At 41.5% G+C, this 20573-nt stretch overlaps 1 protein-coding gene across 8 annotated transcripts in view; it reads right to left on the bottom strand.

Moving 5' to 3' along the window:
• Positions 1-20573, bottom strand: part of SCN8A (sodium voltage-gated channel alpha subunit 8) — a 201257-nt gene that overhangs the window by 81442 nt on the left and 99242 nt on the right. For 5 of the 8 annotated variants that reach the window (XM_053661638.1, XM_053661633.1, XM_053661635.1 and 2 more), the window contains 7 exons: positions 16035-16152; positions 14099-14189; positions 13342-13470; positions 11461-11552; positions 1857-2078; positions 712-775; positions 217-358 (listed from right to left, as the gene is read on the bottom strand). In XM_053661638.1, coding sequence (XP_053517613.1) covers positions 217-358; positions 712-775; positions 1857-2078; positions 11461-11552; positions 13342-13470; positions 14099-14189; positions 16035-16152 — 858 coding nt within the window. Of the gene's footprint in view, positions 1-216; positions 359-711; positions 776-1856; positions 2079-5032; positions 8813-11460; positions 11553-11714; positions 11807-13341; positions 13471-14098; positions 14190-16034; positions 16153-20573 lie in introns of those variants that run through there. The other 3 variants (XM_053661634.1, XM_037137231.2, XM_037137240.2) reach the window with 3 other exon arrangements.

Raw genomic sequence — 20573 nt, 5'->3', positions numbered from 1 at the left:
ACCTCTACAGCTACGCATGACTGAGCATTAGAGAAGTAGGAACGAGAGATGGAAGAATTCACTTAATGTTGTAACCAGAGAAATGCCATCCTAAGGCCTGTATAACGTCTTCACAAAAAGTCTCTTACACAGAAAAGTGCCCGACCACACATTTCCTCATGCAAATTCTATCACCAAAGAAAAAGAGGTAACACTTGAAAAAGAGGTACTACTTACCAACTGATACAAGTTTTCCCAATAGTCCTGGGTCATAAGGCGAAATAATGCCAAGAAGGCCCAGCTGAAAGTGTCAAAGCTTGTGTAACCATAGTTGGGGTTCCTTCCTGCTTTCATACACTGGTATCCCTCTGGGCATTGCCTAAGGAAAGAAAGAGAAGCTCAGGGCTTTTCCACACAATCCTACTGCATCAGCTGTAAGCCATCTCTATGACCTTGGAAATAATGAACAATCATCTATGGAGCCAGGCCAACAAATGAGAATGGGAAGAAGAGGGAAGAGGAGGAGGAGGAGGAGAAAGAGGAGAAAAGGAGAAGAGGAAAAGGAGGAAAGAAACAAAGTAGCCAAGTCAATTTTTAAAGAAATACCTTAGGCCCAATATGTTAGATCCAACTAGAGTCTACTACAGTAGCACAAGGAAAAGTGAAAATATTGCCATCTTTATCTGAAACATTATTTTAAGGGAGAAGAATAAAATTAGAGGAGCTACTTACCCAGCATCAGAACTGTTCCCACAGAGTAGAGGTTCTAGCATGCCAGGAACTGTGTAAAAATTTGCTAGAAAAGTTTGAAGAGGCAGGAAATGAATAAGGCAGATTTAAGTGAATGAAGAGAATAAGGTTACATGGTTCCTAACTAGTCCCAGCAGAAACAGTTATTGATTTCAGTTCATATAAATCTTTTCTGACAGCCATGAATCCTGATAAAAATGATTCCCCATCATTTTGCTCTACATATTTAAAAATTAAAAGTGCTACCAGAAAGTCCTTAATGCAATGTCCTTTTCACAGACATTTTCCACTGGTACTTCAGATCTGTATGCCAGGTTCTGGTACTTGAATCAAAGAGGCCTAAGAGAGTTTTCTGATTCTTTACCCCTTTATACAACTTTATCCTTCTACCTTATAACTTCTCTTCAACACAGGTAAACTAGCTATCCTCACTGATCACTAGTTACCATGTCCTATATTAAATAGGAAGGCATGTTTCCCTTAACTCTGTGTCCCTGAAACCCGCTTTGCAACATTTTCTTATGGCTACTTACCTGCCTTTATTTTCTCAAGAGTGACTAACAGTGATATTAACTCTTTCCCATTACTTTATAGAAGTACTACTACACCAACTGTTCCTTAGTGTAAGACCCAAGTGATCTGGTTCCTGAAATGAAATTATTAATACCCCTTAACTGTAATAGGATAAAACAGTGCCTTAGAGATTACCTGACTCCCTAGACCAGACTGATTACTGAGGTCTTGTAAAACAGAATTGAGAAAACTTGCGAGGTATACTCTGGATCGAATGTTTAAATATCTCCTGTAACCCAGCTAGGGGGAAAAAGGCTTTCTATCAAACTACTAAGCCTGATTTTCAAAGCAAAAGTTTAGGGGTACATGTGACAAAGCTATAACATTTCATTTTGGGTTTTAAAGTAAGAGAAGAGGGTGGGAAGGGGCTCATATTTGAGAGCTTCTGAACACAGTCCTACCTCGGAGAAAGGGAGTAACTCCCCAAGGCTACTTTCAGTAGCGCTGGCATTCCTTTCCGGCCCAACTACTTTTTAAAGCCCAGTGACAGCTTCTGACATTGTAAACTAGAGACAGATTTTTCTTTCTCCTCTTGCAGAGAAGGGGCCACCTACTTTTATTGTTGATATATTCTTCCCAATCAAAGCCTCTGGTGCCATTTTCAAGATAGCTCTCATTGAAGTTTATGGGCCACACAACACACTTGTTTCGCAGATTCCCCATGAACAGCTGCAGCCCGATCAAGGCGAAAACACTCAGGCAGAACACTGTCAGGATCATCACATCCGACAGCTTCTTCACGGACTGAATTAGGGCACCCACAATGGTCTTCAGGCCTGAGGAGACAGAACCCCCAGAATCAGAGTCACCCCGCAGCCCTCCCCGCCTCCCCCAGGCCCCTTTTAGCTACTGGCTTCTACTTCTCCTCATAGCAACACCCTTAAAACAAGGCCCCTTCATCTTTTATGCCATGGGAATAATGATGGGTCAGCAACATTACCAATTTTCCCAGAAGTATCCATTTTTAAGCCACTAATTTTTAAAAAGAAGAAAAAAGTTCCTTCTCCAACTTGTGGCTTTTCTTCCTGGACGTGCTTTCCTGTCTCTGACTGCTCCGCAGCCCCTGGGGTAGCCCAGCTCTTGCTTGCCTCGGGCCTTCCTGTTACGTGCTAGTCCCTCTGCCTGGAAGCTTCCTTCATGACCCTTTCCCTCCATGTCTAACTCTTATTTATCCTCTGGTCCCAGCTTAAATATCAACTCCCCCAGAAAGCCTTTCCTGACTTTACAACTCTTTTCCCTCCCCCATTATTATTAATACTTTAACAGCACCTCACACTTTCCTATAACCATGTGCCATATATCATGGTTATAACTAACTACGTTGAGTCTTGCTCACAGCTGTACCTACAGTTCCCAGCCCACAGCAGGTACTCAGTAAATATTAGTGGGATAAACAAATGGAAAACGCAGGAACTGAGGAGGCTTCCAGGTTGGAAAAAGAACTACTGGAAGTTTAAAAACCAAAAATAAGTGAGAAGGTACAATTATATTTTCCCAAGAGCTCTGGAAATGCCAATGTGTTGAAAAGGTTAATTATTATCAGTTGAGTATTTATGGTTTGTCTTTCCACTTAAAAATACTCCTTTCTGCATCACGTATATTCTCTACAACTGACCTTTAGCTGTCCTAGATTAAAAACGAAATACAAATATACAACCTCTTGAATTTGAGGTGTAAATGGAAGCCACTGGTTCTAATCAGAACCTGCAGACAGGTTTCTTAGCTGTACTGGGAAAGGTCAGTGACGGGAGACACAGAAGAACTTGGCTGTGGGTTTGTGACGCCTGAGTCGACGCTGAGTCTGCCTGGCTGTCCTAGGCGTTCCCAGACACCAGAGCACCCACAGGACATGGCCAGCACAGCGCTGAGCATTCCCAGGTGCCAATGCACCGGGACAGGCAGGGGGTGGACAGGGAGCCTTGAGAGGGATCTCATCTCCGATCTACTTCTGAAGGCAAAAATACTGGGTGGGAATACAAGGGAAATCTCTATCCTAGCTTTGAAGTGTGAGGCTGTATATAATTACTAATTTTATACAAGTCATACCACTTACTTATATGACCTGAGCAATACATTTAACCTCCAGGAGTATCAGACTTTTCATTATTAAAATGGGGATAATTATTGTTGAATATCATAGAACTGATTTGAGAATTAAGCATGACTCATATAAACACAACACAGCCCTTGGTACATAATACATGACTCAAACGTTAACTAGTTTTGTCTGAACCTCGGTTTATTCATCTATAAAAGTGTTTATACTACCAACTTCAATGGGTTGTTGTGAGGTTTAAATTAAGATAATAAGTGCACAATATCAATTATATTACCTGGTACTTAACACTTGTCAGCTCTCCCTGCTCAAAGAGATGTGATTGGGCTAATGACAGTGATGATCTAATGGGTGATATGAACATGACTCTGCTTTTACCAGCAACTACCTAGAATTTTCAAAGTCGAGTCGAATGGAATTTTCTATCTGAGTCCAACAGTAGTGACGGGCCTGGCACAAAGCAGGTGCTTAATATATCTTCATCAAAAGAGTGAATGAGTGAGAAACTTCCTTTTCTCCCCCACGGACATCCTGAAAGGGATCTAGGAGATGTTAAGCCAAGTGTTAGACTATAGAGACGCACCACGTGCCAGGCCCTGTGCTTTCTTGCCCTGCACTTTCTCACAGAGCGGGCCGTCCAAGCTGCCACCAAAGAGATTAGAGGAGCTTGCCTGGGCTCCAGGGTACAGGGTATTTCTAACCAGATTCCTCTCTCCTCATAGGGCTGTGCAAAAAAGAACAGCGGACAGGGGACCAGAAAGCAGGAATTTGGGCCCTGGCTCAGCCACCATTTGTGACCCACCATGTTTCAGAAGAAATTTAAAGTAGCCTTTCAGTCTCATTTTCTCATACACAGAGTGCAGCTAAACACAGGGATACATGGCAGTGGGCAGTGGAGGAGAAGCTGAAGAGTCTTTTCTGAAGAAACTTCTTTAGAAGTCTTTTAAAATAGGACAGATAATTGTTTGAGATTAAGTAGTCAAAATTTCTATTAATCTTCTATTCCTACGGCCCTGGGAAACTGTGTCATACAACAGCACTAAGTTAGAAGGTCTGGGTGGTACAAAGTAGAAGGCAGCCATAAGGAATAAAACTCGTTCCAGTGTTATGGAACTTATTTCCACAAGCTTCTGAGGAATAGAAAGGTCCTTCATTACATTTGGCTGGGTTGGGGCAGGTTTATACCAAGTCAATAATTCAACTCTAGGCTCCTAAAATTATATGGTTTCCAGAGTCAAAGACTGATTTAAAAAAAGAATAACCAAATAGGTCAGTAAAGAGTGGTGGTAAAGTTTCTTTTCCTGGACTTCTTTATGAGGTGTTTATCTAGCTGTTTCTCCCGAAAAGTTCAGACAATCACCCATCCGAACACCAGATGATCTTTTCTTTTTCTATTTTAAATAAATTGAGAAATAAGTTGTAAGTTGCCATTATAGAGGTAACAAGTGTATAGTAATGCAAAATAGTCAAACCAATGATTTTGTCATATAAATAGGTAAATTGGAAAAAATGTACACTCTTAGCTTGAGTCAAATTTGCTTTTCCCAGGTCGGGAGCACCCCCTGGACAGTTCCGTCCCAGCCCATGTAGTAGGAAATTCCTGGCTCAAACTAGCCCCTGTTACATAAGGGTGGACGCCCAGCAACCTTGTTGTAGGAAGTAAACTTCTCTTACTAGCTTACAGATGACAGAGCAGATGTCTGACTTAAATTCAGATCCTTTCCTCCAGGACAAGAGACAGTCCAGTAGTCTTTTCATGTGGTAGGAATGGTAATATATAAATCTGGGAGCTAAGTGGTAGTCATATTCTGTCATTATAGCAGGGTACATCTGAGAAGTAAAGGCAGTTAGTATGCTAAGAGATGGAATAAGGAAATAGACACATGGAGAGAAGAGAGAGGAAGACAGAGCACTTCCTGGGATCTGGGGCTTTCTGGATCTACATCCTGGTTTCACTGGCTTCCAAAAGCTCAAAACATTGCAGCCATTAGATTTCTTGAAGTTCTCCTGTATCCTGCAACCAGAGATGCTCAACTAACATACCGATCATACACAGAACTATTCCTTTCCTGGGCATGGACCTGAACAGTTGCAGTCTGCTGCCTTAATAGCTCTTCTTCGAAAACCAGACGTCACTGCTAAAGAAGTCTGTAAACATGAGTCCGGAAAGGTTAAAAAATAATTAAAATGTGTATTTGGAGATCTAAGACTTAGCTCAACTCCTTGGAGAAAGATCATTCAGCTTTCAAGAAGTTTAAAGTTGAAACTTAGGGCTGGAAATTATACTCAGCTACTTATACTTCAGAGGAGCTCAGAGTAACAAATCTTAATTAATCATGAATAAGCACTAAGTAACATTAACTATGGCCATCTATCAAGTTTACTCTCCAAGATTCTCATCCAGATTGTTAGGAGAAAATTAGAGGAAAGTACCGGAAGAAAAAAGGTGATGTGGCTTAATGTTTGCAGGTCCAGGCTAACACTTGATTACCCAGCAACAGTAAATATAAATGGCCACTGGACTATACACAGCCCTCAGCCAAGACACGTCTTCCTTCCATTGGGGTTGATGGCTGTAAACAACCATGTGTGCAGCCATCAATGCCAGTTTATGGAGTCAACACCATCAATGCATTTCTTAAACTCAAGTCTTGTCAGCGGCCGCTGCCACGCACCAGTAAATGCAACCAAGTGAAAGTGCTCCCTGCTACCACCAACACCAGCCGGTCAATGAGGGCGAGAAGCTGCCAGTAGAATTCCTGACAGGATAGTGTTCAGGAACGGAGAATGGCACTCCTCTGTCGGTGAAGACCAGCTGTCTTGCTTCTTCTACTGGCTCATAACATCACATACCAGACAGAACAAGCAAGAGACTGAAAATGGATTATCCCAAACAGAGCAGAATGCTCCTTCAAATGACTCCTACACAACAGAGTGTGCAACAGAAGCCACGTGGGGGCAAATTGGACAGCAAGAACTCTTGAAAAAGGCTAACATTAACTAGCACAGGGATGTCTGAGCAGAGCAGTGAATATAATTACTATAGATTAAGGAAAGACAGCTGGACCCAGTATACAGAAGGGTCAACTACCTGAGAAGAAGTCAGATATTTAATGAATTTTGAGAAGCAGGTAAAGGCCTACAATCTCTTGAACAAATGAATAAAGCCTGATTATGTGCTACATCCAGGGAAATCAGCCACGCACACTGGGATCAAAATCTTCCACCATGGTGGTGATGCCAGATTATAGATAAGTAAATTTATATTTCCTAGTATGTGGCTCAGGCTGAGGAATCTAACTGGTCCGAAGGAACATGAGCTAAAACTCCCACAAAATTAACACTGGAAGAGGCCGCAAGAGCGGTGGCAAGCCATGCTCACCCCAGAGGTAAGAAAAGTTCCCCAATTCCCAGACAAACGCTAGGAGTAAAGCCATGCCCGCTGCAGATTAAATCCTCACAAGGACAGTTCTGTTTTTGTTTTTTTTTTAAAGACTTTATTTATTTTTAGAGAGAGGGGAAGAGAAGGAGAAAGAGAGGGAGAGAAACATCAGTCAGTTGCCTCTCCATGCCTCTAAATGGGGACCTGACCTGCAACCCAGGTATATGCCCAGACCAGGAATTGAACCAGTGACCTTTTGGTTTTCGGGACAATGCCCAACCCACTGGGCCATATCAGTCAGAGCCACAGGATAGTTCTTGAAGATTCATCAGAGCAAGAGTAATTTGGGAGAGACTTGGAGGTCATAGATTTATTTTACTCAAGACTAGATTCAAGTTACAAAGTCTGACAAAAACTGGACCAGCCCTCAAAGAAAGGTCAAGTGGCATCCTGTGAATCTTGTGTTTTTCCACTTAGGACCACTATGTTAAACTTTGGTTAAATTTTAGTTGTCTTTTCTGAGAAAGCAATGTGGACGAAGGAGAAATACAAAACCAAGTAGATTAATAAGTAGAATATTTTAAAAGAAACAATGAACCTGAATATAGTCTTAAAACACTATCTCCCATCACTAGAAACTGTTGTATTCACACTGCATACATTTAAAGAAAATGCTTTCTTAAGTGCAAATACTGAGGTGAAAAGGAAAAGGCCTGTCGTTCTCCCTGCTTCCTACCTGATCCCAGGGGTAAAGAGAGGAAGTAACAGAAATGAAAGCAGAGAAATAAAACAACCCAAGGGAAAAATAATCAAGAAATCTCAACTCTAAAGAGAACAAAATGATATTAAATCGATGCTGACAAACAGAGAAGACCATGCTTTGGGGGAACCATTTAAATGATGGAAATGAGAAGGAACTGGTAAGTAAAGTCCTCCTGGCTGGTTTTATTCACACCATTAGGTGATACTACCTAAGAAAGGCCAGAGACACCTGCTTTCAGATCGCCACCCTACAGCTGGGCCTGGCAGTCTGGTGGCATGCAGTCAAAGCACGCAGAAGATGAAGTTTCTAACCAAGTCACTTGGAAGTTCATTTTTGTCGCCAGGTTCTAGATAAATACAAAGTGAAAACTAACTTTTAAGACATACAAATTTCTACACAAAATACTTCACTGTCAAGTTGAATCTGGCAAATTACAGACCAAAGAAAATTTAGAAGGCACCAAGAGCCAATTCACTCCTAAGCTATTCCTACAAGGTCCCCACACAAGGTGAATGCGACAGATCCATGGCTCTCAGAGCCAAAGCACATTTCTAGTAAGAAATGCTCTGCTCTTTGGTTCAAAGTGTTGATTTAGCACTGCCTGGTGTGGCTCAGTGGACTGAGTGCCAGCCTGCTAACGACAAGGTCACTGGTTCAATTCCTAGTCAGGGCACATGCCTGGGTTGCGGGCCAGGTCCCCAGTTGGGGGCAGACAAGAGACAACCAATGTATCTCCTGCATATCAATGTTTCTCTCCCTCACTTTCTCTCTCCAAGAATAAATAAAAAAATTTTTAAAGAAAATTTAAAAAGGATTTAAACTTCCTTCTGAAGTTTTAGCATAGAGTTTATGTGCACTGTTCTCCAAGTCAAGTCCTCTGAAGCCAAATGGAAACCATGAGTGACACATACCTAGGTCTTGAGTTAGCAAATAAAAAGGGTGGAAAGGTGGATTTGACCTTTTCTAAGCTAAAAGGCAGCTCTAAATTACAGCTTCTCTAATACAAAAGGCTGGAGTTCACTGATGCACTGAACTCTTCATTCCTCTGGGAGTCCTAGCAGCCCTGAAACACTCAGAGTATCTACCAAAGATGCTAAGAGAGAGGACAGCATCAGCCTTGGTAAGCTGGGTGAGTGCTTCTAAGAAAGAGAAAATGCTCATAAAGGAAGCTGAGGCCCAGGAAAGCTTTGTGAGACCTTACAGGCCCTATGTCCGTTCTATTGTGGATCTCACTTCTGTTTGTGGCAGCTTTGGCAAGAACCCATATTCAAACCGAGAAGAGGAGACGGTAAAGAGAGCAACAATTTCACTGAAGTGATCCGTGACAAAAGTTGGTATGGAAAACCATGGTTTTTACGAAGAAGGAACTATATCTCAGCTCTGCAGCAGTGGAGCTGAAATGGCTTAGATTTCCAATCAAGAGATGGGCCAGGTCCGCTGACTCATGCACTGGTGCTCCCGCCTTGGACGGAGACCTGGGTAACAGGCAGGTAGGAACAGGACCACCGCCCTCTGTGGGGAAAGCACAATTGGCACGTTCAGATTTTTATATGGGATGACAGAAGTCTCTCATGAGGGGGACATCATTTACCAAACAAGGGAGTACTCTGATTTCTCTTACTAACTCTAAGTAGAATGGGGGACAAAAAGAATTCAGAATTAAAAGTCATACTTTAATTCAAATATTGTTTATACCGCTCACTGACAATGAACTGGTATTGGCTTTATTATCGCCTATAAGTTACTTTCCATCCCAGTTAACCCCCCAAAGCCAGCTCATCTGGGGTGCTTCTAGAAATAGGAATCCAAAATCTATATCAAACTGTGCAGCTGATGTCTAAATCTTGATACAATCCCTTTCTTTGGGTTTAGGCTTCTTCTTCATAATAATAACTGCAACGACTACAATCACGTGTGGAGTACGCGATGGGCCAGGACCTGTGTGTGGCAAGCACCGGAGTATTAAGGATGAACAAAGTGACATCAGTCAAGAGCTATCTTGCAGGAATGCTGTCGTCAGAAGTTAACCATATAGCACAGAGACAGCAGCTAAAAGCTAGACCAGAGATAGCAGCTGCTGCCCTAGTTAGTGAACAGAACACAGCTTTCCAATTTAACTCTAGAAGAGAAGTTTTGAGACCACAAGAACATAAAGAGACAGATGCCATGGGGAGTACGCTGGGGGAAGTGAGCAGAAAACACAGCATCACATTTAAAAGGAGGCCAGAGGAGGAAAGGGACCAAAGGAGAAATAAAAGTAAAGACTTGGTGCTCCAGATGCTTAAAAAATAAGACAAGGCCCCCGCCTAAGGAGTGAGTGAGCTGTGTGAGGCTGCCTGGAGCATGCGCTGGGCTTTCTGTCCAATGGGCTTAAAGTGACTAGGAACTAAACTTTGATAAGTCAGGCTTGTAGTTTTTTGCCAAGAAGGACATACTCTAACTGATACCCAAACTCTGGTTGAAAAAGAGCAAGCTGCCATTGCTTAAAATAAAGGAATTCATTTTTAGGAGGGCTCATTACTAGACAAATTCAAAGCCCAAATCTATAAATGGAGAAATTGGGGTTTATCTTCCTTGGGGTTCTTGTTAAGCCATATTCTAAGTCTGTCCTCTCTAGCAGTCAACATTTCTGTTTCCTTCTGATACCTCCTATTTAGATAATGTTAAAAAGGGGGAAAGAGAAATGCTTCTGAGTCAGCCACAGGCGGAAGAACCATGTGCTACCAGGAACAGGATGCCTCTGTTCTTCACGTCCGTGCTTTTAAAACGTGCAGTGGGAAGTCTGGTCTGTTCCGTGAAAACCTCCGAACACAACCAAAGTCCAATCAGCAACGACACAGTCTCGGCTTCTGCCATGTTGCTGCCAGTGTGTCCTGGGCCAAGACTAATGAAAATATGTTTCCTACTAGACATCAAGACTGGTCTTTAAAAAGACAGTTCAGTATTACCAGGTAACAAACTGGTCTTTAAAAATATAGTTCAGTATTACTAGGTAGTAAGGATTTAAACTAAATTAAGGGATCTTAACCTGGGGTCCACAGGTGGGCTTCAGGGGGGTCTGTAAACTTTGATCCGATTCTCAAAAGGATCCAAAGCCTTCAAAAGGTTAAGAACTACCTGGGCTAGGTCAACCAGGACCAAAAAAGAAAAAGGAAAACATTTTAAAGAGATTGTCAATCAACTACCTTCCAACCACCCACTGATTCCTTTCTTTCCCCTTCTCAAATCTCTGCTTTTTGTTTGCCCATACCTTCAGGTGAATTTTATCTTACCTTCGATTTTTTTTAAAACAGCACCTGCATAAGCTTTCATTGGGAGTTATGTTTGAGAATGGTCTCTGAATATATAGACAGTAGATGTCTACTGGTTCTTATTAGTGAAACAGACAGCAATAGAATAATTACCAATAAACAGTAACTTTCAGGTTCAGTTACCAAACTCAAAAGCTCTTAAACTTGTCTGTAATACTGACTAGTTAACCGGGTAGGTTTCTTATGTGATTAAATAATTCCATTAACACAGTAACAATAAAAGTACAATTCTTCGAGTAACATTCCATCAGTAAACCATGCAATAGGAAGCCTAGAAATCACAAGCAATGGAATGATGGCAAATGTTAATATTACTGTAATTCCATGAGGCCAGAAAGCAAATGACTTATATTCAGAGACACACAGCTTAGCTCTGTGACAACTTTTTCAGATACTGTAAGATCCAAGTGATTCTTAAGCGCGTGCTTTTTCAAAAGCATGGATGGAATGGGGGCTGCATGCCTGGCAAGCACCGCCGGAGAAAGTGCCTGAGGACCAAAGGGCCCTCCCAGAGAAGGGCTCCCAGTAAAAACATGCGCAATGCAAGGCCACATCATCTGTGCTGACACGGCTTTAGGATGTGGTGGACAAAATGAAAGGAAGGGGAGAGAAGATGAGGCAGTCAGTCATGTTTAAATTTTCTCACCTGGAATTACAGAGATAGTTTTCAAAGCTCGGAGAACCCTGAATGTTCTCAGCGCTGAGACATTGCCCAGGTCCACAAACTCTGTCACATATCTGTAGTAAGGGAGGTCACACACAGACACAAATGACAAACACAGACACAAACACAAACACAAACACCAAAGGAAAAAAACAAAACCACAACAAAACAAAAAGTACAATACGTCACGTCAAGGCCCTAACCCAACACCTAACACCAAACCCGGGCCATCTTACCTGGGATTACCGAAATAGTTTTCAAAGCCCTCAGTACCCTGAAAGTGCGCAGAGCTGAAACATTGCCTAGGTTTACAAACTCTGTTATATACCTGCAGAATCAAACCAAAGTTAACTTGTAATGGTGCCGTTGGGCGAGGGTTTGAGAATGGGGGGAAGAAAGGGTCTTATACACAAGCTATGATTTCATTTTTTCCTTGAAAAAAGAAAAGTTTCAAAATATAAACATTTAAGAAACACACAGTTAAAACCTGGGCAAGAAGAATTTAAAAGCATATTTGAAAGAACTGATACAACCAGGAGATTCCTGGGGCTTACTCTCAATCAGCATTGTGATGTGCAGGTCAGAATCAGAACGACCGCTCTCGGGCTGTTCACTTTTTTTAATAAAAAGGAAGGCTGGGAGGTATCAGAGGCTTATGTCCCCAAGTTTTGTGAACAATTTCTTAGAAAAAGGAGACAAGTTTTTGTAGCAGGAGCCCCATAAAAACAAATATCCATTAAAATAACTCCTCAGCGACAAAGGCAAAAATGTTTAAATGCCTGTACACATGACTTAGCCAAAAGCCGTATGCATATGTATCTTTGCAGTCACGCCTACGGATGAAGCATTAGCCTGTGACACACAAAAGTGGGGCTCAGGAAAATCCAAATCATCAGAGCAAATATGACGCTAAATGCCCATTTATCACCAGCTCTGTGCCAAGCAAGGACACTTAAATTTCAAATGAACACCAATATGTTCATTTTCTTAATGCTGGAAAGCTAGAAATTGCCTTAATATAACAGAAAGTCAAAGTTCCAGTTCCAAATATTCAATGCACATCATTCACTCACATTTTGTAGTTCAAATACATCATTCTCTCTGATGCTCAGACCCATACGCACACTCAACCTCTTACACACCTGCATGCACACACCTAAACCCACATACAGTCTATACAACACCCTTACCCCTACCGAACCTCCGAGTGCTCTCCCAGCCTGGAAATAAACATAATAAAGTCTGCTACAACTTGTCTGTCATTAGTTTAGTTTCCCAGAGATCCACTTTCACTGTTACAACAACAGAAATTACCAAGAGCAACTAGTATACCAATGTGGAATTACACGGCTCTCTAGCAATAGTTTGAAGTACTGGCCAGTAATTCTTTAGAAGTAATCAGTTTGGAGACCTTCACTCATGTTTTGATTCTAAAATGTGCTCTGAAGTCTGCAACAGCTGGCCAGCCTCATAAAATTACAAGAAAATGATTTTCAGTTTAAGGTATACGCCTGTGAAATTCCAAGTCTTCACTGAGGCCCCCTTGTGATAAATGTGCAAACCTTGGTCAATGCTATGAGGAGGCAGGAAATATGAGAGAGTCATTGAGAAATCACCTCCTACTTCCTCCCCAGCTGTAAGGCCTCTCCTTACCTCCTCCCACAGAACCCCGCCATCACCACCTGAACAAAAGGCTCTCACAAGCAAGAATCAGTCATAAACCCATACGGCCTTACATGGTTACCCACCAGTCCCTCGTGCAACTGTGCTTACACTCACACTTTCACTGTCACACTAACACCCAGGAGTACAACCGCCCATCGCTGCATCCAGAACACCAACAAAAGTGAGCAGAGAACTTACGCCATCATGATGACGCTGAAGTCTAACCAGTTCCACGGATCCCGTAAAAAGGTAAAGCCATCTATGCAGAAACCTCTTGCAATGATTTTCACTAGTGATTCAAACGTATAAATCCCTGTGAACGTGTACCTGTGAAAGAAATGGAGAGCTTGAGGTAATTTCCCAACAGACAGAAACTTTACGTGAATCTTCTAAGATAAAACAGCCTGAAGTATGGCTTCCACCAACAGAAAGGAAACGGAAAGGGCACGGCCGATGCAGCAAGTGGAAGTAAGGAGGAGAAAGGGATGCTGCTGAAAGGCACAGACTGAGATTCTAGAATACTGTTGGGTCCTGACAGGTGTTACAGAGAAGTGCCTCTGCACTGCCTTCTAGGACGTGATCACTTCAAACCGGGGGAGGCAGCCCCCGAGTTATTTTTAACTGTAGACAAGTCAAAATGGGGGGAAAAGTAAGATGGAGAAGAAGGCAGTACTGTTGGGAACTGAGGGCAGAAGGTGGTGATGTGGCAACAGGTCAAAAGCACCAGCTAGCACAGGGACAGATGGAGGTGAGGGCAGGAACTTCCAGAGCCTACTCGCCCTTCAGAGTTGGCTACTGGTAGTCCCCAAACCCCATATGTATGCATCTCCGCCCTGCTCTGTGAAATAAAGAGTAGGCATAACCGATCTTTTCCCTTGATGGATAAACTGTGACAAAGCAAGATTCAGTGGCTAAAAGTGAACCAAACAAGCAGGCAAATATACGAGTTACTTACTCCACATTCTTCGACCACTCAGGAGGGTTACTAAAAGTCATGAATACACAGTTGGTCAAAATAGTGCACATGATGATCATGCTAAATACTGTAGAGAAGAGTCAAGGGAGAATACACAAACTTACTTTTTTCCCTCAGAAAACAAACATTTCACATTGGGTACCATGAGATATAACTCAACAACTGGAAGGAGGCGAAGAACAGAAGAGGAGGAAAAGATGGGTCGACGATGAAAACTGGTCGCCACAGAACTCCACCCTGCACATCCACACCTGATGGAGAGGTGTGGGCGAGGACAGCAGAAAGTCTCGCTTTCAGAAAGGCTGTCCTTATTCCTCTCCTTCCAGATAAAACCTTTGCCCCTCTTGCAACTTTCACCTAAAGTATGGAATACGCGCCTGAGTAAGTTAGATTTAATCTGTATTACTCAGTGCTCATTTATTAAGTTAATTATCTTACAGAACTAATTATTTGAAAATCTACATGTAATTAATGGTTCACCCCTCCCCTGCCAGTCCTCCAAAGTGCTGAGCTGCTCTTGGGGGGCAGGGAAGTAGCCAATGTGTGCTGAATTTACCCACTTTGGAAAACCTGTTGTGGCGTGTTGGGTCAGGCTTTCAAAGACGTCCACACCACCACATTCCCGAGAGTTAGGTAATGGGGCAAATTCACCTGATCATTCTGAACATGCCTAGAAATGTTTATGGAGAGTAAACCACTTTGTTGCCATTTCGGTTTCATCTATGACCTTTCTCGACTTGTTCTGCTCTTGTCTTCTGAGAAAAATTAAACTGCTTTAGGTCAGTATGAGTTACTCAAACACAAATGGTCACTTTCACAAGCACAGAAGCCATATCTCATTTATTGCTAACTCACTCTCTTTTGCTAATGGCATTCACTATCTTCATTCTACTAGTGGAGTTTTAAAAAGAAAAAGTACTTCATATAGCTGGATTTTTCCTCAGGGAATAACAACATGTTCTGGTTAGAAGAGAAAAAGTACGCAATCTCCTGATCCAATAAAAAGGGAAGACATCCAATGTGAATTATTTATTTCCTGGTAAACCTTCAGATTTCATAACTATGCTGCTTATAAACCACAGATTTCACGAACTGGTTGCTAAATTCTTAGCGTTAATAGAATGTGGTGAAAGCTTGGCAAACCAATTTACCAAGTTGCAATTGCTTATTTCCTTATCCCACTTGGAGGGCACAATACACACCGAGGCATGGGACTAAGTACTGTCAAATTAAACACCAACCATGAGAGGTTAAGGTCACCATGCAAAGCTGCTACACCCATCATATAATTTTTCATCTGTCATATGCTCTCCTATATTAATAAGATGTGAAACTCAGGCCACATGAATGAATTGGGCATTTGCTGGGAGTAAAAATACCAGAAAAGACTTACAGCCATCATGCAGTCTATATCTAAACCTCTGTACCAGGGAGGCCATTTACCCTGAGAAACTACCTCCGATACATTCTAAGCTCACTGTTCGAGAAATCAAAAATATTCAAGGAAGGTCTCTAATTCATTCAACAGCTTGTAATTGAAGAAGCAGCTTTCAAAATATTCTGATATTGGACTTTAATACATTAAAAACCTGAATAATCTGCCTCAGAGTGAAATTACTAAAGTCTGAGAACTTTAAAAATAAGATTTTAGTAAAAGGTCACTACTTGATTTGTCCCTCTACATGATACGAACAAAATTCCAAACCCCCATGATATCATCCTAAGAAAAAAGAATTTGCTGATGCCCACAACTCAGGATTTGGTAGATGTTCACTCTTAAACCTCTGACCGGTGGGACAGTCAACTATGCTATTGGTAAAATATTTAATATGCAACTCACTTGTCACAATTTAGAAATATACATCAGTGATCATGCAATTGCCACACTCGCTACACATTTGCAGAAAAGGATATGAATGTATCAAAATTTTAATAGCAATTCTTCTTATCAGGTTAAAAGGACTTAAAATGTACAAGGCAGGCGTGGCACTAAATCTGAAGAGAGTTTTCCCTCTGTTTAATACTACAAAGGTCTGTGGAAAAAGAAAAAGAGAAATTATTAAAGCACTGGCATTAATCACACAAAACAACATTTTTCTAAGAAAGAAGTAACTCAAACGTACTTATAAGTTTTTACTTTCCACTTGGTTTCTAAGGCAAGAAACCTTAGGGCAATATACCTTTCTTTCCCTAACCTCCACCCATCCCAAGCCCTGTCCAAAATTACATTACAAATTGATGGCACTATTTTAGCAGTTTTACAGAATAAACTTAGTTCTCTAGAGTTCACAGCAGTTAAACTCTACCTAAGCTACCTATGCCAGCTCTGGACAAGATACTAAAGTTCATTAATTTAGGATTCCTTTACTCAACAAATGTTTACTGAGTGCCTACTACATGACAGGCAATGTCCTAGGTGCTTGAGAAATATCAGTGAACAAGGCTAACCTGGTTGGGAAGCTTTTATTCCAAAGGGGAAGACAGACAATAAATAAAAACATAACAAAAGAGTAAGTGACATCGAATGTGACATGTTCAATGAAAAAAGGAGGAAGGTCAAGGAAGGGAGACCAAGAATGCCGGGAGAAGGAGGTGGGTGAGTGGGGAAGTGACAGTTTAAAGGAGGTGGTCAGGGTAAGCTTACTGAGAAGAGAGGCTGGAGCAAAGACTTAAAGGAAGTGAGAAGAGTTCTACATCCCACCAACATTACCTCCCAAGTCTGCTCCGCCTGGCTTTGTAACAGCCTCCATCGTCGGCCTTGCCAAAACCATTCAACCATATTTCCCAGTACAAATCTTCCTGTCCTGCCAAACTGGTTCATGTTCAGTAATTAATGACTTTGGCCTTTGCACACATGCTCATCCTACCCAGAACACCCTTTCTTGTCTCATGAATTCAATTCGTTTAAAGTGTTCTTCAGCATTGATTTTGTGTGAGGCATTGTGCTAGGCTCCAGGGATACAAAATTGAACAAAACTGTATTTTTAGGAAAGACGTATGTGTAAACTAGTAGTTTTGACGCAGGGTAAATAACAAAAATATGCATAATGTATGATAAGCAGCAGAAGAGATTCCTCCCACCTTGGGTGGGGAATAAAAGAGAGAAGACTAGGCTGAAAGATGTCCACAAAGGAAGGCAGATAATATTTGGGAGGGGTTTTAAAGGATAGGTAGAGATGAAGACCTATTAATTGGTCAGATAAAGGGGGAAGGAATGGCAAGGAAAGGGGACAGCAGAGTGGACAAAGGCACAGCAGCATACAACTGTGGGTTGTTTTCAGGGAACTGAAAAGTAAACCCGTGTTGATGGAGGACAAAATAGAGGAGGGGAGCAGCAGACTGTGTAGCCGAAGAGAGATGCAGGAACCTACTGCACTGTGAGCTCCTAAGGAGACAGGCCAGGACATAGCTCTAGCATCTATCTCACTATGTGAGTGAAACAGCAAATGGTCAAATGCTAGCCATTTTAGTTTTTAAAAAATTTTAAAGCATACATGAACATATTTTTAAAAAGAAACATAAAACTAAAAGTTCCATCTCATTACCTAAAGATAACCTTTAGTACTTGTCTATCTTTTCAGAACTTTTCTTTGTAAATATAAACACACAGATACAGCTTTAAAGAGATTTCCCCTCTCTTTCAAATGGAATTGTACTATAAATATCATTCTACAAGTTACATTAAAAAGTGAACCTCCAGGACTTCCTGCCAAGATGGAGGCATAGTAAGACACATTGTGCCTCCTCGAACAACCAAAAGAAGAACAACAACAAATTTAAAAACAAAAACCAACCAGAACTGACAGAAAATCAAACTGTATGGAAGTCCGACAACCAAGGAGTTAAAGAAGAAACATTCATCCAGACCAGTAGGAGGGGCGGAGTCAGGCAGCGGGGAGAAGAGGACTTGCAGCCAGGTGGTGGCTGGCTGACTGGGCGATCCCACATTCAGAAGCAGATAAACTGGGGGAAACAACTGAGAAGCGTGACAGATCATGCAACCCAGGGTTCCAGCCCTGGGGAAATAAAACCTCAAAGCCTCTGACTGAAAGCTCCTGTGGGGATTGAGGTGGCAGCAGAAGAAACTCCCAGCCTCACAGGAGAGTTCGTTGGAGAGACCCACAGGGTCCTAGAATGCACACAAACCCACCCACCCACCTGGGAATCAGCAGTAGAAGGGCCCAATTTGCTTGTGGGTAGTGAAGGAAGTGACTGAAATCCGGCAGAGAGTGGAGCAAGTGCCACTGTTCCCCCTTGGACCCCGCCCCCACAAACAGCATCACAACCCAGTGACTGGGTTGCCCCGCCCTGGTGAACAACTAAGGCTGCACCTCTTACTAGTAACAGGTGCACTGAGACACACAAAAAATGGCCCAAATAAAGAACAGATCAAATCTCCAGGAAAAATACAACTAAGCAATGAAGAGATAGCCAACCTATCAGATGCACAGTTCAAAACACTGGTAATCAGAACGCTCCAGGAACTTATTGGGTACTTCAACAGCATAAAAAAGTCCCAGGCAGCAATGAAGGTTGCATTATGTGAAATAAAGAAAAATCTACAAGGAACCAACAGTGACGGGAAAGAAACCAGGGCTCAGTAGTTTGGAGCAGAAGAAAGAAACATTCAATCAGAACAGAATGAAGAAATAAGAATTCAAAAAAATGAGGAGAGGCTTAGGAACCTCCAGGACATCTTTAAACGTTCCAACATCCAAATTATAGGGGCGCTAGAAGGAGAAGAAGATGACAAAGAAATTGAAAACTTACTTAGAAAAAATAATGAAGGAGAATTTCCCCAATCTGGCAAAGGCAATAGACTTCCAGGAAGTCAAGGAAGCTCAGAGAGTCCCAGAAGTTGGACCCAAGGAGGAACACACCAAGGCATATCATAATTACATTAGCCAAAATGAAAAATAAGGAGAGAATCTTAAAAGCAGCAAGAGAAAAGGAGCCAGCTGATTTCTTACAAGAAACCTTACAGGCAAGAAGGGCCTGGAAAGAAGTATTCAAAGTCACGAAAGGCAAGGACCTACATCCAAGATTGGTCTATTCAGCAAAGCTTTCATTTAGAATGGAAGGGCAGATAAAGTGCTTCCCAGATAAGGTCAAGTTAAAGAAGTTCACCATTCCCAGCCCTTATTCTATGAAATGTTAAAGGAACTTATCTAAGAAAAAGAAGATAAAAAAATATGAATAGTAAAATGACAACAAACTCAAACCTATTAACAACCAAACCTAAAAAAAACAAACAACAAAAAACGAAGTGAACCACTAAAACAGGCACAGAGTCACGGAAATGGAGATCACATGGAGGGTTATCAGTGGGGGAGGGAGGAAAAGGTACAAAGAATAAGTAGCATAAATGGTAAGTAGAAAATTGACAGGGGGAGGTTAAGAATGGTAAGGGAAATGGAGAAGCCAAAAAACTTACATGTAATACACATGGACATGAACTAAAGGGGGGGGGGAATATGGGTGGGAGGGGTTGTGTAGGGCGGAGGGGAATAAAGGGGGCAAAATGGGACAACTGTAATAGCAAAATTAATAAAATATATAATTTTAAAAAGGTACTTATCAGTTTGGAGATTCCAAGAGTTTTAGGAGTTGTTTCTAGAAAGTGGGGGTGGGGTGGTGGTGAGAAGGGGAAAAGGTGGGAGTGACGGGGGGCAGAGACCAAATACGTATTACTTATTATGTCACAGCCATGTTTAAAGAGTTCTAATAGGAGTACTAAGGGGAGCTCGTGGTGGAAATGCCTAAGCAGCCTGAGTGTGTCAGCACCACTTGGAGCAAAACAGGTATTCGCCAGATGAAGGTACGTTGTGTAAAATGTACCAAGCAAATGGAAAGGTATGTGCAAAGACTCAGAGGAAAGAGAGAGAAAGTTGGATGCTAGTCCTAGAATTTAAAGCAGTTCAGCTTGGCTATAGAAGAATATGGAGTGAGCAGAAACAGATAATCTAAAAAAGTTGGTAAGAACCAGATGACAGAAGGCCTAGATCACCTCTCTCAGTGATCTGCTCTTCATTCCATGGGCAACTGAATGACTTTTTAATTATTTTGCTTGAGATATTTTCTTTATAATGTCTTTTTATTAAATATGATGACTATTTGAAAGAATCCACAAATCTTTATAGATACAGGTAAAGCAAATATGGCTAAATATTAACAACTGTAAACATTTGTTGCTGAGCTTCTAAGTATACTAATGTTTATTATACTATCGTTTGAGTAACTTTCATGTATGATTTTTATTTGTAATAAAAAATTTAGGGAAAAAAAGAAATAATCCAATCTAAAAATGGGCAAAGGATTTGAATAGACATTTCTACAAAACAGATAATACAAAAAGTAAATAAAATATGAGAAGATGTTCAACATCGTCAGTCATTTGGGAAATGCAAATAAAATCACAATGAAATACTACTTCATACCCACTAGGATGGTTATT

Source organism: Artibeus jamaicensis, unplaced genomic scaffold (genome assembly GCF_021234435.1).
Source record: "Artibeus jamaicensis isolate MK-2021 breed Jamaican fruit bat unplaced genomic scaffold, CSHL_Jam_final contig_233, whole genome shotgun sequence".
Classification (NCBI taxonomy): Eukaryota; Metazoa; Chordata; class Mammalia; order Chiroptera; family Phyllostomidae; genus Artibeus; species Artibeus jamaicensis.
Note: the sequence above shows the minus strand (reverse complement) of the source record. Positions and strands in the feature narration are given on the sequence as shown.